This window comes from Cimex lectularius, unplaced genomic scaffold (assembly GCF_000648675.2).
Source record: "Cimex lectularius strain Harlan isolate CLEC.00 unplaced genomic scaffold, Clec_2.1 scaffold55, whole genome shotgun sequence".
Taxonomy (NCBI): Eukaryota; Metazoa; Arthropoda; class Insecta; order Hemiptera; family Cimicidae; genus Cimex; species Cimex lectularius.
This window is the reverse complement of record NW_019392647.1, coordinates 358,703-385,392: the sequence shown is the minus strand read 5'-3', so window position 1 is coordinate 385,392 and position 26,690 is coordinate 358,703. Positions and strand designations below refer to the sequence as shown.

Below are 26,690 nucleotides of genomic sequence, written 5' to 3'. Positions count from 1 at the left end.
CAAAAAACGATCATCGAAAAGGAAAGGTTTTTTTTTATCAAGCCCACCATTGTTTGCACGCTTGCCGGCTGGGCAATTGTGAAGAGTTACGATAAGAAAAGTACTGGCGATCTAGAGTACAAATTTCTTAAAAAAAAAAAACTAAAAAAAATATATATCAAGGACTTGCCTATTAGAAATGGCTAACCTTTCTCCGTCGATATAATTAATGTAACGAAATAGTTGCAAATTATAAACATTTTTCCTGTTTTGCCATTATCAAGGACTAAGCTGAAAATTAGTTTTTTTAAATTATCTAATTTTTTATGTCTAACTCCAAGGGCAGTTTTATTGCCAATCGAAATTTTTTCTAAGATAACAGGTTTATTATATTCCATAAAAACTCCTGATTTATTTTTTCAATTTTTTTTAAATAGTTCGTTTACACATGTGTTCAAATTGTATATTTATCATGACGTGTGATTAACGATTGGTTAATTGGTTGAAGAGATAAAAGTTCTAATTTAGATTAACCAAGCTAGCTGTAGAATTAAATAATTTTACAATATTTTTTCCTTTTTTTGGTTGTCATATTTTTGAACCATTTTCTTTATTTTATTTCCATTAGGAAAGTTGTCCCTAAAAACAAAAACTGTTCATTAATATCGTGATCTCTCACCAACTTTTCATCCTTTTATAAAATTGATTTTGATGAAGATGATTGATATCGATTGATATTTCAAATGATTGGTCATTTTGCAACAAAATGTTTCACGTTTCTTGTTTTATTTTAAGCCATGTTTTAGGTAGTATTGTTGGCGAATGTGCAGTGGTGACGGGTTAATAATTATTATCGATCGTTATTCATTTACTCCTACTCACTCTTTCTCATTCAGCCTCTAACGTCATTGTGGTAACTTGTGGGTCTGATGAAAACCACCTGTGTTCAACCAGTTCAGATAACACGTCCTATTGTACATGACCGGGATTTCCTTGCCTTCCCGAGGCCAAATTTCTTGGTTGAAAGTGAAATTTCTTTTGCAACATGTTTGGGCACTTTTCAAAAACAAAACCATAAGCCCTCATGGTTGTAGGCGTAATCAAACTTATAAATAAAACTTCTTATCGAAAAATCATATCAGAATTGCAATGGATTTAAAACAAAGGCACGTTGTTCAATTTCGCTAAGGCGTTCTTCCAACTTGTTGACCTGTTCATGAATCAGCATTAATGGACGATTGCTGACAAGAACTGTTAAAATTTCTTTTGCTCCCATGTACGTTGCAAATGGATTATATTGTAATTTAATTAAAAAGTTGATTTGTTCTCCTATAAGCGAAAATAGTATATCATTTGCGGAACTAGATTGCAGTTGTATTTCCAAACGAATTATTTTGTTTTGAAACAATCTTAAGCAGATTTTCTGTTCCTGAACATTGTAATCTGCTTTTTTTCCGAAATTCTTCAGCATTTCTCCATCTTCATTCGTTGAATCAATCAATAAGTCTCATATCTACCAATAGAAGTCCTGGATTTGATTTGTTAACCTTTAGAAAATTAAATAAACAGATATTTTTTTAGACGAACGAACTTGTGGAATTTGAAGTCAGAATGAGGATATGCCACTTTTTAATTTGTTAAATGTGATTTAATTAAATTAATTAGTACAATTTTTTGTAGGTTTTACCATTTCAAAAACGAAAGTAATGCTCATTTTCGCTTTCTATTGTATTGTTCATGAGTATTCTTTCCAAATGAAATGAAGTCTTCTGTGTTTCATGATGATTAATGAAAAAAATTACAGGAATTTGAATTAAGGTTATGGCATTTCCGAGCAAAATTATCATCTAGCCTAAATTTGATGAAGAAATTAAATTTAAGAAAGAAAAGAGGGAAAATTCGAAATGTTGTACATTGAGAGGGGAGTTGGAGTCCGAGTGGAACGAAGACACGATAGCTCAAGTGGTAGAGCAGCGGCGTATTGAGCCGAAGGTCGAGTGTTCGAATCCCGCTCGTGAAACTAACTTTTTCATGTCAATCGACCCCTTACATAAAAAGAATAATTAATTTAATGAAGAAAGTTAGATCCTTACTTTAATGTGTGGTGATTAGTGACCGTTAATCGATATTTATTTAAAAATCGTGAGATGCGGTCTGGTGTGATGTAGGTTTCAGAAAAACATTTTCTTTATCGTGCCAAAGTTTCGATCTTTATTGAGATCATCTTCAGGGCTGGGATTTACAAACATTGTTTACATATAACAATTACATTTTGGATGTGGAAAAGTGAATTTATACAATGCAAAATATATTTTTTTTTTATTCAATCAAAGTATTTCTACTCACTCAAAGTGTTTTTCTGTGTAATTGTGCCATTCTTGCGGGTCGTGTCGAGAGTTTAGTAAAATGTTTTTCTGAAACCTACATCACACCAGACCGCATCTCACGATTTCTAAATAAATACCTGACTTTAATGTTTACTGAGTTTTAATTGTTCGCCTTTATTCAGCAGTCCGTTTGATAAGACCCGGAAGTAATTTCGAAGAAAGATAATTACACATTGAAAATCCCTCAATCAGGCTTTAAAAGAATACTACAATCCTGCACAACTAAAATGAAACAGTTACTTACTACTTACAGACTTAGCTTCCGAAAAAATCCCTTAACGTATAGTGTTATGAAATTTCTGACCTTCAATTTACAATAATTGTAAGTTATAAAATTCATTTTATAAACTTCTTGGGAAGTCTTTTGGACAAAATATAAATTAAATACATGAGGTTCTTCATTCCAATCTATTTAAAGTTGATTAGGCAGTCTCCAATTTATATTAAATTATCACATAAATAAACGAGTACTAAGGTTATTTTTCTTCTTAGCCAATGTCCAAGTCGTCAGTTCATGATGACCAACGATTAAATGACAAATTAACAAAAAACATTGACAAAACTAAAAAAATACGATATAATGTTAGAGTTCCGGTCGAATAAAACATGAATTAAGTGTAGACATAGTCATGAAGTAGCTATTTTAACATTGCATTTAAGCAAATAGGATTGAATTAATATTAATTTTTATTCAATAATTTAATATTATTTTTATTTACCATTCAGGTAAATTTCAGTGGATACACTCTAGTACATGTCATATTCATTTAGCGCTTAAAACTACCCTTTCATTAAATTTTATTTGATTTTATTTCATTTTTTTATTTATATACAATATTGATTGTCATTTATCTCTCACCCTCGTATTTATTTGACACTGTACCAAAATATTTGAGTATTGAAATTGTATATTTAGTTTCTTGGCACTTGGTACTCGACGAGAATACCTATTGACCTGCGTTCATTTGGAAAGGCCGACCTTGGCAAACAATGACGCCAACGTACAAAAACCTATCGAATGTCGGAACTCACCTAGATAACATTGAATTGTAGATTTCCTCTTGGATTGAATAGGAGAAAATTCTTCTGTCCGAACGATCTGAACTCGGGCCACGCAAACTCTTCGAGACACTTTCGAAATGCTCCTCAGGGTCGAATTTATTAGTGTATTTTAAATATAGGCCTTCGCAACAGCATAGTTTATTACGGTTCAGAAAATAATTAGGTGGAATTATTCAATGCTTGGAACAATTACAGAATCAAAATTGTCAGTAGTCTTTAACCTGGAATTATTTCCGAGACATTTGACCCAGGCTGGTCATAAATTTTGTTACAACAAACAATATTTAGATTTAAAATTTCAAAGTTTTTTTTAAATATTCCCTCCGAGAGTAACCCTAAAGTGAGGAGATATGTTCCCATATCACTGTGTTTTATAAATTTTAAGAAAATATATTTTAAAGTAAATTAATATTTTTACACTGAACAAATTCGTAAAAGTCATCAAATCTTCTCCAATCAATAATTTCTTCACCCCTTAAAAAGTGCCTTTCTGATTAGGTAGACCGTTACCTTTCCCAGTGCTATCGTAAACTATGCTTCCATTTTGGACTTTTTTGTCATGGGTACAATTTGGATCTGCTCAACGTGGATTCAGAAGAAGCGTTCGATTTTATTCATTATTTCCAAAGAATCTGTTAAGGTTAACCTTTATTAGAGACAGTCTTATTTACCCGGTCAGCTGATTCGTTCCCAACTGTATCATGTACCCTTGTCTGTTGGAAGTGAATAGTCCATCCTGATTTTTTGACATTACGTATTGCTTTATGTACATGGTCACAAAGCTGGTTTATTGAATTTGATGTTTTTTAATTAATCGAAAGCCACTTTAAGTCATCATAATTACTTGTCTCCTGGGTAAGTGTTGTAAATTGTAACCATTCCAGAGTTTCTATTGATTAAAAAATAATTAAAAGTATTGTATATTGGTGTCATTTTCATTTTAAATTTTCAAATAAATAGAAGCTAGAAAATACACATACACACACACAACTAAATAATAAAACTATAGAAAGAACACCCCCACATGTTACTTCAGCCGATACGGAATTTTTAATAATACTCTTTGATCTTATTCGTGTTTCGTTAATAAAAGGCGGACATATTCGTATCTGGACCGAATTTATTATACCAGAAATAAAAGATAAAATTCGAAAAGCCAAAATTTAAATTTCAAAATAGTCCCTGTAAATAAATATTCCAGGGAAGTTGTTCAACGAATGTATAATGCATATCGATTTTTACAAAGAAATCCCAGGAATTTTATTCAGGACAACTGGCGTTCAAATCCATCTGGAGATATTATATACTGCTACGATATTGTTGTTGCTTTTTATGTATTCCATCAACGATAATCCCTATAAAAATCCTATTATTCCACTCTCTACAGTGAATTAATAGAAATGCTTGTGAAAAATTGCCCTGTAACATTATTTCAATGTTTAAAAATAATGATACACGGCATTATTTGTATCATTGTAACTAATATTTAGTAATTTTATTTAAAATTATAGTTAAGTGCGTTGACATTAAAAATTTACCACTGTACCATTTAAAAAAATCCATTATGTTATCAGTCATCATTAATCATGCAATGAGATTTATTATCTAAGTCTCATTTATTATTATGTCTTGAAATAAGTGATAATTCAATAATTAGTTAAATAAACGACGCAATTCTATTCCCTGAAACCGCTTTGACGCTAAAGTTAGTTTATAATAAAATCTAAAAAAAGGTTGCAGGCAAATGCGAAGTTTCAGGAAAGATTTTCTAATATTTCAGCCCATTTTTTCTAGATTTATAACAATATTTTGTTTTGAAGGTGTAATTATCATTTTATAATTTAATAATATAGCTATAATTAAATATAGTAACTTAACAACTTAACTTACAAATAATAGAATGGATTTTTAATATTGCCTTTTTATTGACAAAAATGAATACTTCTTGGGCCTGGTATATATGCCTATTGTTAATGTATTAAGGGAAAATATCTCCCAGGGTCAGATTTATTAGAGCTATATCACTATTTCTAAACAGAATTCTTTCTTTTAAAACCTAATTAGAAAAAAAAAACTCTAAATTGAAAAAAAGTACCTAATAGAGATATTATCTTGGGTTTTGAACGGTAATATTGTTTTGAGTATTATTTTTAAATATTTACTTAATAAAATATCTCTTTTACAGCTTCTTATGCATTGTAATGTCGCATGGAAATTTTTTGTATGGGTATTAAATTGTTTTTATTTGTCATGAATATTTTTTTTCAAAGAATATTTCTTTTAAAAGTTTTTATAATTTATAAATAACCTAATCAAGGTGTACAAAATAAACTTTTAATTAGCGTTTAACGTAATTTAATGTTGTTCTTACGTTAAACACGATTTTAAATGTTTTATTTGGTCTTTCGTTAATTAACCGTTTGTTTACAAATCCTCATGGCAAATTTAAAAATAGCCTTTCTTTACGGTGTGGATTTTAAGTTCTTTTTCACTTCATAAATGAAGTTAATGAGAATATACTTATAATTTACAAAGCCTTCTAAAGGAGTTGGTTTCGGCAGGGTTGATGGCTCTTTGGACGCTCGGACTTCATCCTCCCACTTGTTTAGAATTTTTAAAAGTATTTTTAGAATAGCTTAAAGTAATAATAATAATACTTTATTGCAAAAAAGAAAAGTTATAAACATTACATAATATATAATTTAAAGTAAAATTACGGCATGGAGGGTCCGTCTGCCGGAGGTCGATTTTCATTTGACTTAAATTTTTGGTCGACACAGAGAAAAATGTACAAAAGAAAAATTTTTAAAAAAAATTGATCCATAAATAAATATATTAAGCATATTAAAATCATCTTGGTAAAGTTCCTTATAGAATAAAAAGCGCGAGGTTGATCTGACTTGTTCACGAAGTTCTTCTGAAATTGACACTCAGTTTTGTTATAATTTCCTTAAACTGCAAAGGCCACTCATTCAGGTTATTTATAGAAAATTATGAGTCACATGATAGATCCCTACACATGCTATTCCAACATTCAAACCACAATGCACCACGACTAATGACTTCCAGGGCTACAATTTTGGAAAGACGGTAATCAGGATGTTTCAAGAGTGATGTTCATTAAAATGAAGTTTGAAGGTATATAAAAATAACGGGTCAACTTTAGTCTCTAAATAAATCATAAAATTCGGGGTGGTTGTGGGAAGGGCAAATAACTTTTTAATGAAAAAATGTTGAGTTTTTTCAAGCTGTTCAAATTTTTCAAAGCCCCAGACTTGTGAGGCGTAACATAGTATCGAGCGGCAAACTGAGTGAAACAGTCTGAATTTCACTGGAAGGGAAATAAAATTTTGGGAAATTAAGTCGTGCCATATACAGTTCAATCATCCCTAACTAGCTTAAAGTATGTATGTTAGTTGCAATATATTTAAATCCAGTGGCTAATGTGGTAGCACAAGGCAAAAAAAAGCAGATAAGTATTGTCTAATTACGAGACATTAAATTAAAACTTTTGATAGACAGTAGCTACATTAAAAAAATAGATGTATTCGGTGATAACCTCCCAAAAAATGTATCTTGTATGATTATTTTCGAAGATTGATGATTTAACGATTTATTAGAGCTAACACACTAATTGTAAACCAATTTGAAAGCTAAAAAACCGAATTGAAAAAAAAATTAAAAATTTTCACGACTTTTTTTAATTTACGATGACGTTACTTAATTCGGTGATATCACAATAAAGCTTTTAACTGACAATTGGTACTCTAGAAAAGTAGTTGTATTCGATGAGAGCTTCCTAGCAAATCTATCATGCTTGATCATTTTCTAATGTGCAAGAAATTATTTGGGAGATTTTCTCTCAGAAAATACTTCACGAAGAATAGAATGGTCTGTTTAATAAATCTTGAATGCAATGTTAAATAAGCAAATGACAAACCAGTTGTATAAAGGGAATGTTTCATCGTAATTTGATAAGTATAGCTGAATAAGGAAATAGTACAATATTAAACATCTGTTGAAAGTGTTTTCACAACAGAGTTAACAATTTAACATACTAAAGATGCCCAGTGATGGTACCAGAGTGACAATCGTCAATTTTAATCAATAAAAGATAACTGATAAACATATTTGATTAGATAAATAAAAGAGAGATAGCAATTAGATAGCAAGCATTTAGATTAGATATTAGCAATTAGATAGATATTGCAAGTCAAATTTATATTTATAGTTGAACAAAAGTAATTTTTGAGAAAATATATTTATTGTCTGGCCAATTTAAAAAGGTCCAAACCTACCTAGAAACGCATCCAGAATAATAGATCAATGAGTTTGATAATTTTTTTACCTGACCTTTTATATCATATTGAAAATACTGCATTTTTGTTCATTATATCAGAAAAACAACTTTATGTGAAAATGAATACAGGGTGCCCCAATCGATTCAGTCACACTTCCAGATCTTGTAGGAAATTGAACGTTGAGTAAAAAAGGTCTTACGAACCTGTGTCCGCGAACCCTTCAGTTCCGAGCTACAGGCAAAAAACCATGAAAAACCACATTTTTTGACCTTAATCGTGAAATTGTTAGTAAACCGTTAGCCTGACGTAAAACAGCTCGAAACATCAATTCTTCGTCGAATAAGGCTGGTTTTAGCCTGATTGGCCGAAAATTTCATTTTTGGCGATTTTTGGAAGTTAGGAGGAGAAGGGGTACACAAAATTTACCATTTCTGACATTTTTATCGAAAATTCACAACTTCGGTTAGCCGTTCAGATTTTTCGTACATAATTTCATTCAGTAGGGGGTACCCCTTCACCTCCTAACTTCCAAAAATCGCCAAAAATGAAATTTTCGGCCGATCAGGCTAAAACCAGCCTCATTCGACGCAGAAATTAATCCTCTACAGATGTTTCGAGCTGTTTTACGATCAGACCTACGGTTTACTAACAATTTCACGAATAAGGTAAAAAAAAGTGGTTTTTCATGGTTTTTTGCCTGTTGCTCAGAACTGAAGGGTTTGCGGACACAGGTTCATAAGACCTTTTTTACTCAGGTAGGTCAAGATCTGGAAGTGTGGCTGAATCGATTGGGGCCACCCTGTATTTAATGAATGTCGATGTTAAAAATATTTATTTGATATGACTATTAGAATGTTTTGTGATAAAAGAATATTTATTTTTATTGTTGTATATTTTTGATACAAAACGCTAGAGCTAAAGTTGAACTAGGGAAAGTACTGTTTTAATAAATAAAATTACACAGCAAGGGGAAGTTGAAACTATAAGTATAGCTTTCTGACTGAAATCAAACAAGCGAGAATACCTGGACCGGGTTTTGTCTCCCCTGTGACAGCATTTGACAGTTTTCGTGAACACTTAGTCAAGATTTATTACTATAAACTTGTTATTATAATACTCTAAACATGGTGTATTTAAGGTACTTTGAAAGTCATCATTCAGAGATGAAGAATAAATTATTACATTCAAATTTAATATAATAGATTAACCTAGACGAATTTGACGAACAAAGCCAGTTAGCGTTGATTGTCGTTCTTGTTGAAACCAGAAGCGGATCTGCTTTTGTTTCTGCTGTGACAATACATTGCCATGTCGGTACAGCATTGAAACATCAATTTTCACCGAGTAATCAGTCAGGAGTTGTAATAAATGATATGAAGGTTCCGTAAATTCCAAAATATTCCGTTTAAATATTCCAAATAAAATTTAACCGAGCCTAGTTAGACTAATAGTAAAGCCTGATATCCTAGACCCCGAATGACAAGTAAATCGGCGAGTTATAAAGGGCCTACTTTTTATTCTGCTGGAACGTTGAATTTGCTCGTTTTTGTATAGCTGCGAAACGGTTTTGGCATTGACAATACATTCCCTCGTTGGTATGGGCGCACAGCTTTGTAACTTATCGATATTCAGTGAACAATCAGTCACGTGTTACGCCTAAACTCCAGAGAAGTTGTAATATACTGTTGTAATTTTTAAAAAATGTATATTGTTGTATTGCTGTGTTACGTTTAATTGAGATGAATTTGATTAAAGATTATGTCAGGTGGTCGTCTGATTAAAAGGCCAAGGAAAGTTCAATAAGGACGTCTATTGGCCCTGAATCCTTTTGTGGCTTACCAAATTGCCAAAAACGCGAATCTGTTAGACAATGGATTAATAATAAATCCTCCGCTCAATGGGAACTTAGCCCAAGACAGAATGATGCAAAAAGATTTATCAAAGTACCATCGCAGAAACTAACTGCTACTAAATCTTGGACGTTGGACTGCTAACTGGACACTGCAGACTCCGGAGGCATACGTATAGATTCGGAGTGGCAGAAACAAGCCTGTGCAGATATTGCCAAGAAGAAACAGCAGTACACGTCCTCTCATCGTGCGAAGGCCAATGTAGGCGCCTAATCCTGGGAGAGGAAAAGCCAGGCCTGAAAAATACACACGGGAGCCCTTGAAAAGGCTTTGGAGTCGGTAAAAAGTCTCAAGCTTAGGAGCTTTAGATAAACAAACGGAGATGCACAATAGACCAATTACTGGTCGCGGTGCACAGGTCTATACAATCTAATGTAATGTGACAGAAAGACAGTAGCGAGTCATAGCGGACCCGCTTTTGTTTTTGCTAGAATAATGAATTTTATTCCTGGAAAACAGAGTAAACCGTATTTTAACTTTTAATTTACATTTTTGTGAGTACATAAGGAGAATCTTATCGTATACATAATATGAAAATATTTCTTTTCATTTGATGACCGCGAAAAATTACCCCTAAACAGATTGAGATTAGTTGTTCTAATACACAACATTTAATATTTTAACTTAAGATAGGGAAATGACCCTGATTCGTTCAAGAAAATAAAAAATAAATATCGTTACCACTATAATTATTGTTTCAACCCTATGGAATACTCATGGATTCAAATGTCAATATTTTAATTCTTTACGGAGTGATGAACCTTAAATTTGGTTGTTAGCGATCATTTTGGTCTATCTATCATTGTTGAGTTGGTCTGACATACAAGTTTCAGCATATTAAGTGTGCCTCAGAACGATCCTAGCGAGGATAGGCAGATCAAAATGATCGATAACGACCAAATTTTCAAATTTACTTGAGCCTAGTTTGGCTTAGTAGGGCGAAAAATGACTTAACAAGATTTTTTTTTTAATTAGAGACTAGACTAGACCACTTAATTTTCTCGCACGCAGTTTATATATATATGAGAATGAAGCGTTCAAACTAGTTATTAATTAGTTATTTTTTTATTAAAGATTAGACAAGAATAATCCACATAGGATTGTGATTTTTTTTACCATCTTTCTTTATGATCTTGTATCAACTTTGGTTTGATAAGAATTGTCTACAAGATATAAGTTCTTTAGGCTTATACCAGAGGATAATTGGGCGTAAAACTATTTTGGAAATGTTTCGTTTATCCCCCCCCCAAACGAATGCATCATACAAATCGAACTAAAAAGGCCATTTTCCCAGATATAAATAAAAGAAACAAATCCGGATATGGTAACAGTATATCGGTTGGAGGGCCCTGTGCACTTTCCTGATGGATTTCCATATAAACAAAACGTTTTCCATACATTTGAAAAACACCCTTCTTATGTAAAGATATTACGAAATTGGTTTTTCCTTATGTAACATGGAAATATTACATTTTCACGTAATGGTAAGCAAAAAGAAATGTACCCTTTCAAAACATCCCCTTAGGCCTTTTGCAATTTACAATTTGAAGTGTAAATAATCCACTTAACAAGAATTCTTTTTTCAACAAAGTAATGCCCAACAGAATGATCATTAAAATTATATATTCGTATTATTGGTATCTTCTGCTAATCCCAGTTTATTTATTTTCGGGGTTCGACCTCTTCTCGATTGATATTTTAATAATCAAAATCAAACTCAATCTTATACATTTCCTTGGTAGTGAACGATTTATCTACGTGATCGATAATACTCGAACGTTTTTTTGATTTGGTTGCGTAAGAGCATTTATCTCGTAAATTAATCGTACGAGATGAATTACACCAGTTTTTTGTTTAACTAATCAAGGACCCCAGAGAAAAAGGCTTCTTCTTAACAAAAACGGAAATCTAAATGTCACCGGTCGCATTTATCCAACTTTGGCTTTGATCCAATATAACACAGAACCTAAAAAAGCCTAATAATTTCCATTTCTCGAATAAAAGATATTGAGGGTGGAGAAAAAGAAGTTCAAAATTAAACGGAGTTATCAATTCTGGTCTTATGCAACCAAATTTTGTGCTGGACGTATGCCTAATGTTCAGTTTTTGAACAGACAAAAAGACCTTTTTGTAACTAAAATCCACATAGGATTGTGATTTTTTCGCCATCTTTCTTTATGGTCTTGTATCAACTTTTGTTTGATGAGAATTATCTACATGATAAGTTCTTTAGACCTACACCAGAGGATAGTTGGGCGTAAAACTATTTCGAAGGAATGAAGGACGAAGGAATGCCACTATGAAAGGAATCACCTATAAAACACCTTGAACCTTCCTCAAATAATAGGAAATTGCCAACGTTTTACGTATATTGTACAATTAATATAATTTTATGTATGTTTATATCAAAATGGGAATTCCAGTGTTAAAAATTATTAATAATGATTAAATGACCACACTCGGCGATAAAATATGTCATATATTGTTTATTTTAAATCTTAGAAATTCCAATTTAACATATAGGACTAATTGATCATACGTTTTATGATTATTTTTTAAGGATTTTCTGAATTTTTATATGGCCTAGTTAAAAAAAACTATTCCATCAGGGTTTTTTACTTCGACAATTTTTTGAAAAAACAATTCCTTTTATTATTAATTCACTTAGTCTTTATTTCATCGAAATAATATAAGTTCTATAGTAAGATCGTAGTAGCTGAATAATCTAGTTATCAGAACAAATTTTGAAAATTCAATAAAAAAAAAGAATATATTCAATAAATCATAAATAAATTTAAATCATTACTTTGGTTAAATAGGACCAACTAAAACAAAAACATATTGATTAATATTCAATAAACTTGGGGAAAAAATAAGAATAACGAATAATTTGTCAAATTCATCATTAATGATTTTTTTAGAAGAAATCCAAAAAAAAAATGTAGACACAAAAAGTCAAAATCTTTATGCTCTGAGTATAGATAAATATGATTGATCATTAGATATTATTTATTTTTTTCTTTAACTGATTTAAAACAATAAAGAAACGAATTCATGTACTATGAACTTCGTGCTTTAATCCGTTTTAAGAAATTTTAATTAAGAAAAATTTGATCTCCGCATTTTTACTTAATTTAAAGTTTAAAAAACGCATCTTTTTTTCTTACAAAATGCACTTGAATATTTTATATTGAGCGTTTTGGGCTTATGGAAAGAAAGTATTCTTTTCTAACTCTTTGAAATTTCGTTCGTGTATGCAGGACCCTCTAACTCCGAAAATCCTCCTTATCCGAACAATTTCGAACAGCGAAATGGAAAGTTTTTAGTTAATAATGATTAGTGATAAGAATTTTCCAAAACATATTGAAAAGATCGACACTAGAAGACCACACTCAGGGTTGAAATATGTCATATATTATTTATTTTAGAAATATAGAACAGTAGGATTTATTGGTCTTTTAATTATCTTTTAAGGACTTTCCAATTTTTTTTTGGCCTGGTTAAATAAACTTATTCCGTTTTTTTGCTTCTGCATTACTTCGACAATTTTTTTCAAAATATATTACAACTTCCTTTATTAATATTCACATATTCTATTTCATCGAAATACTGTAAATTCCAGTGACACAATATACCCAATTAACTTGGAAAATGAAAAAGAAACTTTTTTTTGTCAAATTCGTTATTAATGTTCATGTTTTCTTTCGGAAGAAATGTTCTAAAGAGTGTCTGTAATTAACCATTATTACTTTATTTTTTAAATTAAAAATCAATAGCATTATTAAATAAATAATTTTAAATTATTTTTTAAATTTAAACTAATAAATTAATAATGTGATTAAACAATAATAAATCATTTTATTAATTAAATTAATTTTAATTTGTTTAATTATTACTTTTTATTTTTATTTTAACTTAGATAATTAATCATAATATGGTAATTTAATTAAATTTAAATTTGTAATTAATTTGATTGTATTTTAATATAAGGTTCTCAAAAAGGCTTCTTTTTTTAGAATATGCACTTGAATTTTTTATTATTGAGCTTTGTTGGTTTACGAAAGGAAAGTTTTCTTTTCAATTTCTATTTCTTTTCTAACTCTTCGTAATTGCCATAATCGTTCAGAGCCGACTCCTTTATCCAGAATCCCTAAATCCGAAAATCCAGCTTATCCAAACAGTTTCGATCGACGAAGAGAAAAAACTTTCAGTTCGCAAAATATAAATTTTTACATTTTCCTGTTAAATTTGGTGTTAAAGGTTATTTTGGCCTAGCACAATCCAAACTCTATTACTTGTAGTTTGGCGGTTGCAATATTTTGTTCTGCCTATCCTCCTGTTTTAGTCGGTCTGACGCGTTTCGTCTTCTCGCCATTTTCAGTGGCGGGTTTTAACCAAAATTTATTATTAAACACTGAATATGGCGAGAAGCTGAAATGTGTCTGTAAGGCCAAAACTGCGAAGATACGCAGACGGAAATGACGGGAAAGGATCAAATTACAATTTCGCCCATGTCCAGCTTTTTTAAAAATTTACGCTTATTTTTCACCGTACATGTGCATCTATAATACATTCGTGTCTTAATAAATCGGACGTGTTACTGCATGTTCGTATCATTACAGTTTTCAGGCTAATCCGAATTGGGTTCAGTCCAAATTAATTCGCACTGGTACACCTGTATATCCAAATGTTATTGTGAAAGAAAAAACTTCTTTACAAAAACAATGATAGCATGTTTTATGTGTGTGTGTGTGTGTGTGTGTGTGTGTGTGTGTGTGTGCGCGCGTGCGTGCGTGCGTGTGTGTGTGTGTGTGTGCAGCGCTCAGGTTATTTGCCTAATTAAAAAGACATTTCTGTTGATTTTTGGTAATAGTTTATCCGATGTATAACGAATTTTATATAACCAAACTTAAAGAAATTACAAAATGCACATATAATTTTTTTTAATGTGTAGTTGACCATTAACTGTTTCTGTTCGTCGGGCTAATCTGCATTCCGTGTCCTTTGTAAACTTCAAAAATCCGAAAGCTTCTCGTCGTAACTATGCCGTTCGCCTTGGCTTTACAACTTCTTTTTTTTTTTATTCTTTTCAACCTGAAACGCCACTAAAATATGATTTGATTCCTATGTCTGTACTAAAATTACATCACTTGAATAAAGGTCCGTTTTAAAACTAGGGAACATTAATAATTTCCGTATACAATTACAGTGCTTAGTTTGTTCGCTTATCTCAGTGGTCGGAATCCCCTTAATGACCGTTTCAAACTTTAGAAAAACGACTTAAACCGATTTGTGTCTGGCCCGTTGAATTTCCGCGGTATGGACCTTTGTGTATAATCATTCGTGTTAAGAACATATTATAAACAATAGGCTCGGCCATTACAATTTTTCGAAATATAATTTTGGTAAATCTTATACGATAGTGGTTTAAATTTATTAGTACAATTCTTTTAAATACCGAATTTCATTTGTTCTATATGAGTCTATTGAATTAAGAAGCACTTACAAGGTACCCCTACACACTCTATACACAATCACACCAATAAATACATTCATTTCTATATACATAGTTCGCTCTCATACTGTTTGACAGATGGAGTACTCGATATTCCTCCATCTACCTGTTCACTACAATAAACTTATCTAATTTGGGGTCGATGGGGGTACTTTAAAAGTTTTCTGCCGTAGACCCAAGTTACGCCCTCAACATGAGGGGCGATGGAGATGCTACTTCACCATCAGCCCCCTCCCCATTTCACACAACATACATTGATGGCACTCATATTGTTTGGTGGATGGAGTACACGATATTCCTCCATCTACCTGTTCCCTATAATAAACTAATCTAAATTGGGGTCGATGGGGTATTTTTATCAAATTTCTGCCACCAGCCCAAGTCATATTCACAACCTGAGAGATGGAGAAACTATTTCGCCATCAGCCCCTCCCCATTCATAACATTTACTCATACAAGAAACAGAAACACAAAACATATATTTTAAAGGCTATATACAATAAAAAAATTCCCAATTCCCCTACAAAGCGGAACTGGGGACCCTGAAACTCGCTACCGTGTCCGAGAACTCTTCTTAAATCCGGCGGCATGCCCACACGCTCTCTGTATGGAGCCAAGGCATGACACGCCTCTATTATGTAGGACACATCGAGCAACCTTTCACAAGCATAAGGGGCACCTGCGCGGGCTTTGGCCCAAAAGCAGGTGCCCGTGTGTCAACCGCGCAATAATTATTGTGTCGCGGAGTTTGCAAATATAAGGATTAGAGGGTAAAAATATTTTTGAAGTAATTTAATTAAAGTTATGTTGTTAAATTTGATTGCTCAACGTCTAATTTGAAAAAAATCGACTATATACTACTACTAACCTAGGTAAAAGTAAAAAAAAAAAGAAAGTAAAGTAATATCTGTCATGCAGGAAGCTTACTGAGGAGAACATCTGAAACAATGATGTGGTAATTTGTTCAAGTCTCGTACATAAACCCTCACTCGTTTTTCTTTCACCTCGAAACAGTTTAGAAAATTGAAACTTCTTGAATAAATTTTTGTTCGCATTGTTATTTAAATGTGAATCATTCCCTCGTTTCAAGCTGTTTTTAAAGCCTATGAAAAATAGATAAAACAATTCATCGCCCCGGCATTCTCGCAAATTTACACCCCGGCGGAAACGAAATTTTCACATTTTGCTACATGGAATTACTATCTTTTTGGTTAATTACACAATAGATATTGATTTAACAAATTCTTTGGAAAAAACGCATGGGAACGGCGTGCCCAGGGTGTATAATCGCGTGATATTAAACGATTAAAACATTATTAATTTAAATTACATTATCTGAGCACTTTTTTTTTCAAAATTTTTGCTGGCATCTAACACTTTTTGCTCGCTATCTCTTGTGAGAAATTTTCTACTGATAATAAAACTCTTTACTAGAAGTGTCCCATCGATTATCTTAGATTATTATAATCATCATTGTTCAATTTCTTCTCAAGGCCTTTCCTTTTTTTATAGGCTTGCATTCTAATCTATAGTTTGCCCGTTACCAATAATTTTTTTATAAATTTCACAATTTATTTGTTTAAAATACCATTTAACCAAAAAATAAGGTGTTTTCCTCATTTGAAATTGATGCCAGTAATCCACATTTGTCGTGTTCGTTTCGTACACTTATTTATTCACATTTTTCCATGAAGTGTTAATTTTCATTAAGTTTTATTTGTTCCAAAATAAAATACAAAAAAAGTTAATGCTGCTTAGTGTCATTTTATCATTAGGGGGGAAACTTGGAGATTTTGTTTTGTACTTGTCTTGTTAACAAAGGAAACCAACTTAAACATGATAAAATACACAGTACATAAACTCTAGAGAAGCCATAGTTTCTCATTTACATGAATTTTGTTGAATGTCGCAATGCTTTAGGAGGGCTTCATCCGAAGTTCTCCTTTTGTTTTATTCACGGGTGCAATTATACCACCTTAGCCCCCAGCTGAAATATCTACTTTACTTTAAATTACGAACTGAATTGTGGTATGTTAAAATTAATAACCAAGCAACAATAAGTGATTGTTAATAAAAATTTACAATTTTACATAATTTTACCTTTAATATTATATATTCTTGATTACTATATTAAATGACTGAAGAATAAATATTTAAATTCATTGATAGAGGTTTCATTGATTCCTGAATATTTTTTTAAAGTGAATATGGAAAGGTTGACAAATTTGAAATTTTCAAGTAAGGCAAAATAAATTTTTAAAATTATTAAATTCACTAATTTCGTGGTTCGCTTGACCAATTAATATATTACAATTATGTTGCATTATAAGCAATATGCAAATATGTATTTATTATATTTATCCGTCTTCCACGAAAAAAGAATTTTGATTTGACAAAAACAATGATCTAAAACTAAAACCTCTAGTTAGTAAGGATGATGAGACAGGAAACAAAACTACTATTATTTATAATTTTCAAAAATATATTTAAACGTCATTCTTGAATTTCCACATGTATTCATCAGTATTTTTTCTTATCTTCAACATCCTTTTTAGTTTTCTTTCTTATTCATACCAACCAATCTTCTCTGATCATGTTGTTCTATTGATTCTTGCTACTTTCTCCCAACAGACGTGTTTAGATTTTTCAGTTGTATAAAAGGACACAATTAACACTATAACATATAAACTATCCCTGAAACTCTAAAACACCAAAACAATATCTGCCAATTAAAACCAGCAGACCAGTATTATCAGTGATGATCAAGTTCACAGACCTCAATGCAATTTTTCACTGAAAATGTTCTTCACTAAAAAGTAACATTGTAAGAAAATTATTCAGAAATCGTGAGATGCGGTCTGGTGTGATGTAGGTTTCAGAAAAACATTTTCTTTNGCTGCTTAGTGTCATTTTATCATTAGGGGGGAAACTTGGAGATTTTGTTTTGTACTTGTCTTGTTAACAAAGGAAACCAACTTAAACATGATAAAATACACAGAAGTGTGAAAAAGTGAATTTATACAAAGCAAAATATATTTTTTTTTTATTCAACCAAAGCATTTCTACTCACTCAAAGTGTTTGCTTCTGTGTAATTGTGCCATTCTTGCATGTCGTGTTGAGAGTCGTGATTGAATATAAAAAAATATAGTTTGCATTGTATAAATTCACTTTTTTCCACATCATACATGTATTTGTTAGATGTAAACAATGTTTGTAAATCCCAGGCCCTGAAGATGATCTCAATAAAGATTGAAACGTTGGCACGATAAAGAAAATGTTTTTCTGAAACCTGCATCACACCAGACCGCATCTCACGATTTCTGAATAATTATCGATTAACGGTTACTAATCACAACACATTTCATAATAAGAAAGTTAGTAAACCTTGACTTTAAATTATCCAAAACCTCATATGAATAATGAAGTTTATAATATCACATTGAAGATAATACACCCAAGAATAACAATGAAATATTTAAATGTCTAAACCTCATGAACAGACACATAAGCATATATTTTATTTAAAGTTGTATAGTCTCAATTTCAAATAAGAAATATCTGGTGCTAATAAAAAAATATTAAATGTACAATTCTTCTTGATTGCTAACCTTTTTTTTTTTTTTTTATCATTTTTGCTCAGGTATCCGTTATTCATCCGATGTGACCCGTGATGAAGTCAAGGCCTTGTCGGCCCTGATGACGTTCAAATGCGCCTGTGTCGATGTACCGTTCGGTGGTGCCAAAGGAGGTGTCAAGATCAACCCCAAAGAATATACTGAACACGAACTCGAAAAAATCACTAGGAGATTCACCCTGGAACTGGCCAAAAAAGGCTTCATCGGTAAGTCACATATTCTTTATTTAAAATTACCACAGATGCGTAAAACAATATAACAAACAGGTTTCCTAGCTACAAACTAATTTAGCTACTAAAAAAGTATTTTATTTAAACAATATAATTTAGTTAGATTAAACTTATAATAGTCTGCTCCAATTAAGAAAAGTTTCTTAATGGATACTTCATTCACAGGCAAAATATTCTATTAATTTAGAAAATGTATCATTTTGTATAATCATCTTTTATTTTAAGCTAATTCATTTACACTTTATTATTGATGAAATGAACCAAAACTTAAAAATAAAATATAAAAAAAATTGAAAATCATGCTTAACAAATTTATAGATTCCGGGATGTACAACTAAGAAACTTAGAACAAATAATCATGAATTAACACTTTTTAGGGTAAGGAAATATTAGGAGCAAAACTTCTATATACTGCCCAGTGTAATAAATATATTTATATTATTAAGAATCTTTTTTAATTTATATTATTATGTATTTTTACTTTTTTAAATTATTCAAGTAAACAGAATTGTCTGTAAATCTAAAATACATATATATGAGATGGTATTTTAATGTACAATTTTGTATTATTTATTATAATTTAGTACATTAATTAGGTCATCATAACAATTTTTCTCCTGTTTATTATTAACTTTTCCTTCACTTATATACCAATCTGATATTATTGTTTCATCAGTCAAATAATTCTATTAAATTTTCTATGCATATTCAGTAGACTAGGTGATGACATATTTAATCAGTTAAATAACCAATTTAATTATCAAACCAAAAAACACAAGACTTGAACAAACCATGCTCTAAGTGCAATAATGGTATTATCAGTAATTAATTATTAATAGAGGACTTGTTGAGGTGTACAATGCTTGTATTTTCCATTTCAGCTATTCTGAAATTGAATCTTAGCTTTTCCCTCTAATTTTCTTTGAGTATCATTTGAAAAAAATATTGATAAAGTGTTTGATCTGTCACTATGGCCGTTAAGTGTGAAACACTCCTTTATAACAAAATTTATTAACTTAATTTTTTAAGGATTTAACTTCTTTAAATAAATTATAATTTATCTTGGTCTGCCCTATTCTCATTGGTAGTTATATTTTTTAGTCATCTTAAGCAGTTGCTCAGTGTGTAATTTGTCAAAAGAGTTCTTTTATAAGATTTTAAAATGTGAAGGGTTTTAAAAAAGGCTGGTGGTTCAGAGTCTTCGATTATTTCATCATATTTCACGTTGACATAATGATCACAAGTGATACAAAATTAGAAAAATTGTATTTGCTTCCTGTAACATTATCCGCTTTCTACACTATTTTATTTTTCCCCACCCTAGGACCTGGTGTTGATGTGCCAGCTCCAGATATGGGCACTGGCGAAAGGGAAATGTCATGGATCGCTGACACATATGCCAAAACCATCGGTAAGAAATTTGTGTTGAAATATCACTTCTTTCTAGGCGTTAATGCTATTATTTCTTAACATTGTTCCAACAGGACATTTGGACATCAATGCCCACGCTTGTGTTACCGGTAAGCCGATTAACCAGGGTGGAATTCACGGTCGTATCTCTGCGACTGGGCGAGGTGTTTTCCACGGAATTGAGAACTTCATTATGGAAGCAAATTACATGGGCATGATCGGCACGACTCCTGGTTGGGGTGGAAAGACCTTCATTGTTCAAGTGAGTTAAATAAATAATTAACTTTTAAATCCAAATTAAGTAAAGATTTGGGATAACCTTGAATTACCATTTGTTAATATTGTAACAACAAAACTACATGCATTTCTTATTGACTGCATATAATAAAAAAAACATGTTGGAAATATTAAACATTAGATAATACTGTGCATCAAGAAAATGAAATCGAAGTTCATAAAATGCAAAAATCCTATTAATATCATATAATAAAAGTTTATATTGATAATAATAAATTATTTATAAATTAAGGGGTTTGGTAATGTCGGCCTTCACACAATGAGATATCTAACAAGGGCTGGTGCAGTCTGCGTTGGAGTTCTTGAGCATGATGGTAGCATTTACAACCCAGAAGGAATTGACCCCAAGGTATGATGGATTTAAAAATAAATAAAAAATCAGGATGTTCTTTCTAACATTATTTTTGGCTTTAGCAACTTGAAGATTATAGAAATGATACTGGAACCATCGTCGGCTTCCCTGGTGCTAAGGCGTACGAAGGAGAGGGCCTTATGTATGAGGAATGCGACATCCTCATCCCTGCTGCCACAGAAAAAGTTATTACAAAAGCAAACGCTCATAAAATTAAAGCCAAGGTATTTATTTATATTACAAATGCAGTAGTTTGTACAATATTTTTTTGTCAATAAATACATTTGTACAGATTGTTGCTGAAGCTGCCAACGGCCCCACCACGCCAGCTGCTGATGCCATTTTATTGGAAAGGAATGTTCTCATCATCCCTGACCTGTTCGTAAACGCTGGTGGTGTCACTGTATCGTTTTTCGAATGGCTGAAAAATTTGAATCACGTATCTTATGGAAGACTCACATTTAAATATGAGAGAGAATCCAACTATCATCTTCTAGGTAAATTTTTTAAAAATAATTATACAGTGAAACCCCTCTTAACAGACACTAAACAATTTTTCCATTCACTAGCAAAACAGATAGGATTTCTATAAATTTTAAACCTGTCCATAACATTCACAGACACTGTGATCAGTGTCCATTAGAGTAAGCAACCCCCTCCTAACCACCTCTTTAGAACGGATGTAAACAGTAAAACATATTAAATGCCCATATGAAAAAATATTATTTGTTATGATCATGTTAAAAAAAATCTCCAGTCAAAAACAGTTCAGAAAAGTAGGCTAGATATGGTACATAATCCTTGACTGAGAAATAATGAAAAACGTTTCGCTTAAATTTTTTATTTTGACACAACTGTGGAAATTCTACGTACTTTTCTTTGTTAAACTCCTCAACAGGCACCCCTTAATAACTAGCAAATACATTTCTTTTGTGCGTGTCCATTATAGATGGGTTTTAGTATAATTCCTTTCTTTAATGGGCAAGAATTTGGTGTGAATTAATGTTTTTGTTTTCAGAATCCGTTCAGGAATCTCTGGAAAGAAGGTTTGGACGTGTCGGAGGTCGTATTCCTGTGACACCTTCAGAATCTTTCCAAAAGAGGATATCCGGTGCGAGCGAGAAAGATATTGTGCACTCTGGTCTCGATTATACAATGGAAAGATCGGCTAGGGTACGTATCAATTTTATCAAATTGTCCATCAGCAAATATTTAATCTTAACTGAACGTACTTTTTTTTCTAGGCAATTATGAAAACTGCTATGAAATATAACCTTGGCTTGGATCTTAGAACTGCCGCGTACGTCAACAGCATAGAGAAAATCTATGCTACTTATCGTGAAGCCGGCCTCGCCTTCTAAGAAAAGAAAATATATATTTAAAAAGTATAAAACAATAGAAATAACAACCCGATGGGAATTAAGAGGCATAGTACTGATTCTAACAAGATTTATTTATTGTGAACCAGGACTGCTGTTTTAGTGAATATCTATGACTTTTCCCCTGGTGGAATTTTAATAATTGAAGCTAATCTTAACAAATCCACACCTTACTTTGTACAAAACGTGTTAACCATTTTATATATCAAATTGATCGTCTACTTAAATAAGTATATACATTTTTCTTTTTTCAGTGGAGGAAAATAAATAAAACTGCTTTTATCAATTTTTTTCTGTTGTTTTTATAACATTTGCTTCATATTAATTTATCAAATTATATTAATTGCACTCAATTATATTACAAATAAAATATTTGTAAATAAAAAGTTTACATTTTGGATTCCTATGTCATCAGTGTCTCAATTATTTTTATTCTGTCTTTGTTTCCTATTGATTGATAAACTCTAATTTATTGGACTTTCACCTGAAGGGTCACTCCTGATCATATTTATATAACCACTGATCTAGATATATCTATCTTCTATACCTTACAGGAGTTCGCTTATCCCATTATGCAGCTAGGTCAATAGTATCCCCTTTGAACCAGATGCTCAGAGATAGCTTCCCAGCCAACAGGCTTTTGACCACTAGGTAATTTCAGCCCCAGTCACATGCAACATATAATCTAGCCTAAACCTAACATCTACAATACAATTGCACAAATAAATACATTCAAACTGCTAAGGGGGAGAGGCAATGTGACACTATATTTCACCACCTGTCCCTCACCACTCCATCCAGCAACATGCCTACATACTCTCTATAAGGATCCAACGCATGACAAGTTTCGGTTATGTGGGACACATCGAGCAACCTTTCTTTGCTTAAGGGTGTGGGCTTTGGCCCATGGCAGGTGTCCATGTGTCAACCAGTATGGCCTATTCTTAATCAGGTAAGAAATGTTAGTGATTGTTGTTGCTGCCAATGCAGAATACATAAATCAAATAATAAAAAGAAACATGATTAATTGGTTCCCCAGATAATTAAACCCTGGATAATGGGGGTTCTACTAAAGTAGAATTAAATTAAATACAAGTAATAAATAAATAGAAGTAGAATTATAATTAAATAATAAAAACCAATATTATTTTATTAGTTTTTTTTTATTCAGTTACTCATTACAATAAACAACAATAAATAAAAGTTAACAGATGAAAACAAAAAAGATAATGAATAATGCAACATCTTTTCGCACTAAAGGAAAGTGAACTACTCTCAAATTTGAGATCCACATTTACAATAACAAGGTAAGTGTTTTATTATAAACAAACAAATAACCAAAGTTAAATCACACCTCCATCATTTAAGGAGTAAAAATACCTTACACACAAAACTTTTGCTTTGCATAAATAATTTATAATATGGATTGTTTTCCATGCTTTTTGCACAGTTTGATTCAATTCACAATGCATTATTAATACAATTTAATAAGCAAGTTGGGTCCAACTTTTCATTTTGAATCAGCAGTCACAGAGAAAACACAAATTTCAATAACGACACAATTCATGAAGAGTCTTCATTATTTTCATTCGGTTTCATGGCCAGCTGTAATTCTTGTAAACTTTCTATAGGCTCAGGGCGACCGTCGACGATTCGACACGGTTGAATTATTCCGCCTCTTTGTAGTTGGTCAATTTTATTCACCAACTCCATAGCCAGGAATTCTTTCTGTTCATACGGCATTGAGTCAAGAATGTTCACCCTCGGTTCATCTTTGCAACCGATAATCGGGTTAATCAAGTGCTTGTCCCTGCTGTACTCTTCTGTCTCGCTGTCCTCCGAGTCGGAACTGTAATCGCCCGGAGCACCCAGGAGGCCTCGCCTCGCCAGCAACCCTGCAGCATTTCCAAATCCGGTGTGTTTCACCATACGCGCCACATTCTCTTTGCATAGAACAAAAAGAAAATCGGCGACCAAATCGCTTATACACTGCACCGGGCAAGTGAGCAGTCTGCAAAGTTTATTCCTGATTGTTTTACCTTCCTCAGGCCTTGTGGACACATCAGTGAGCTTTGGCAATATCTTAAATCTCATGTACTTTCTCGAAAGGTTGTGCAATTCTGCTAGACGGAACAACACCAAGAGAATCGGTGATAAAGTATCTTTCGGTATTTTTGGATTTGATTCTAGTTCTGTAAGTAAAATGTCCATATGATTAATGATATTATCCAAAGTTGAAAAATCTGGTTCTGACGAACCCTGTCCTGGAGCGATTAAAACTAAAAGATCTATTTTAGGAATGACTGTGAGCAAGTTAATAACATCGTTATGCAATCGCTTAGCATATTCCAAGTTGCAAGAGAGTAAATCTTTAAGGACTGTTGTCAATTTGAGAATTTCACTTGCATCACACCTTGTATTCGGTTTATCAGGTTCTATTTCGATTAACACATTAAACATCAATTTTATAATGTCACAGCAGAATTTCACCCTTTCTTCTGTCATATTTGTAAAATTGCTTTCCTCTTTGAGCAAATTTGTGAATAAATTCAACCCTCTGGCTTCTTGGAAAGCTTTTAATCTGGCTGATCGATTTAATGCTGTAATTAAAAATAACAATTTGATATCGTAAATTTTCTCCTCGTTGACAGTGTCTTTACTGTTGATCCTTTTGACTGCATATTTGACGGTGTTTAGATCCTCCAAGTACTGCGCGGTCTTGTTGTAGTTCAACATGAGGTTGCACATGCATTTTAATGCTTCGACAACGCAATCAACATTGTAATTGTTCTCACCGAACCCAGCACACCTGAACAGCACAGCGACCCTTTCCTCTGTCACAAATTCCTCTATTCCCTCTTTGTCCCTGCTCAAAACCCTAAGGGTTTTAAGGTAATAAAGTATGTCCGGTTCGGACTGGATCTTCTTGAAAATGCTCGACCAAACGAACTCCCTGCCGGCTTTCAGGGCCGGGAAGTCCGACGGGTTGGCCAGGGCATCGTTGCTGAACTCTTTCAGCAGTGGGAGAGGGTTGCTGGATTGTAAGCATCTCACCAGTCCATCCTCGTCCAACATGTTGATATCCCCGGAAGAGCAAATGTCAAACAAGATAACTGAGATAACCAGCACGGTAACCTCACTTTTGTTAACCCCAGCCACAAGCCAATTATTCACCGCCCAAATCAAGACACCACTAGCAATGACCAGTCGTTACTCTTAGAAAACTTCGAAATTTCAAGTTTAACGATTCACCACATTGAACTTCGGTTGTACATTGGTACGAAACAAAGAAGATTAACATGGCCCTTGTGCAAAGATGACATGCAAATTCATGAAGCATTCCACATTTTTTAAGGATTGCTGCTGAAGCTTTAGGTCAAGCTCCATCACAGGTCAGCTGCTGGTAAGCCCTCACTATTATACCAAAGACAATCACTCAATTTAACTTATAATAATCACTTATTTAACTATTTTATTTAACATGTTATCGGTTTACTATTAAATATTATTTCCAAATTTTTACGCAAAGACAGTCTAAAATAAAATCAGTGCGGTAAGGGGAAATTTAAATGATAGCTGGTTGGGAAGAGAAGTTGGTGTCTCGGGGATCGATATTTATAGCTCAAGTGGTTTAAAGCACGAAGATCGTGGGTTTGAATCCTGCTCGTGACACTAACTTTTTCATCTCAACTGTCTTTGAATAAAAAATTGGAAATCTAATCATAATGGTCTCCATTAATGAATTAGCCACTTAAGCTATCTAGGCTTCGGTCCACTCAGTCACCAACTCCTTAGCCTCAACTAAGACCTTAGATTAAAATAGAGTCGACTACTCTTGGTAATTCAAAACCAAAGGGATCACAAAAATAATTCGAATTATCAAGATGTCTAAAAGGAAAGAAAAAAAAAAAAATAAAGTAAAAATAATGAAAAAGTGGAAATAGATCAACTGTAAAATTAAACATTGTTATTAAATTCACTAATTTCGTGGTCCGCTTGACCAATTAATACTTTACAATTAATTAAGGTTTTTGTTGAGATGAAAAAATCAAATTCGAATCCCTCTCGTGCCATTAACTTTTTTTCATCTCAACAAAAAACCTTAATTAATTGTAAATTGTTATTAAAAAAATCGTGAATTGGTTTTTGTTTCATTATGGCATGACTTCCTTTGTTCAAACGATTTTCCAAAATGACCAGTGCTGAGAACACATTGACAAAACGCTGACCGC

General features: G+C 32.3%; 2 protein-coding genes and 1 non-coding gene across 3 annotated transcripts in view; 2 read left to right on the top strand and 1 right to left on the bottom strand.

Annotated features, from left to right (window-relative positions):
• LOC106665049 (glutamate dehydrogenase, mitochondrial) overlaps positions 1 to 22,744 on the top strand; it is a 38,485-nt gene extending 15,741 nt beyond the window's left edge. Inside the window, exons 2-9 of the mRNA XM_014391209.2 lie at positions 18,796 to 18,996; positions 20,345 to 20,431; positions 20,505 to 20,692; positions 20,960 to 21,076; positions 21,142 to 21,303; positions 21,372 to 21,576; positions 22,098 to 22,252; positions 22,324 to 22,744. Coding sequence (XP_014246695.1) covers positions 18,796 to 18,996; positions 20,345 to 20,431; positions 20,505 to 20,692; positions 20,960 to 21,076; positions 21,142 to 21,303; positions 21,372 to 21,576; positions 22,098 to 22,252; positions 22,324 to 22,440 — 1,232 coding nt within the window. The 3' untranslated portion in view covers positions 22,441 to 22,744. The remainder of the gene's footprint in view (positions 1 to 18,795; positions 18,997 to 20,344; positions 20,432 to 20,504; positions 20,693 to 20,959; positions 21,077 to 21,141; positions 21,304 to 21,371; positions 21,577 to 22,097; positions 22,253 to 22,323) is intronic.
• A 976-nt stretch (positions 22,745 to 23,720) lies between these two features.
• LOC106665139 (synembryn-A) lies at positions 23,721 to 25,609 on the bottom strand. Its single transcript, XM_014391357.2, has one exon. The coding sequence runs from the start codon at positions 25,531 to 25,533 to the stop codon at positions 24,022 to 24,024; it is 1,512 nt and encodes a 503-aa protein (XP_014246843.1). The 5' UTR covers positions 25,534 to 25,609; the 3' UTR covers positions 23,721 to 24,021.
• A 95-nt stretch (positions 25,610 to 25,704) lies between these two features.
• LOC112128414 lies at positions 25,705 to 25,809 on the top strand. The gene has a single exon (XR_002911000.1). It is a non-coding gene; the product is annotated as a U6 spliceosomal RNA (small nuclear RNA).
• Positions 25,810 to 26,690: the final 881 nt, after the last annotated feature.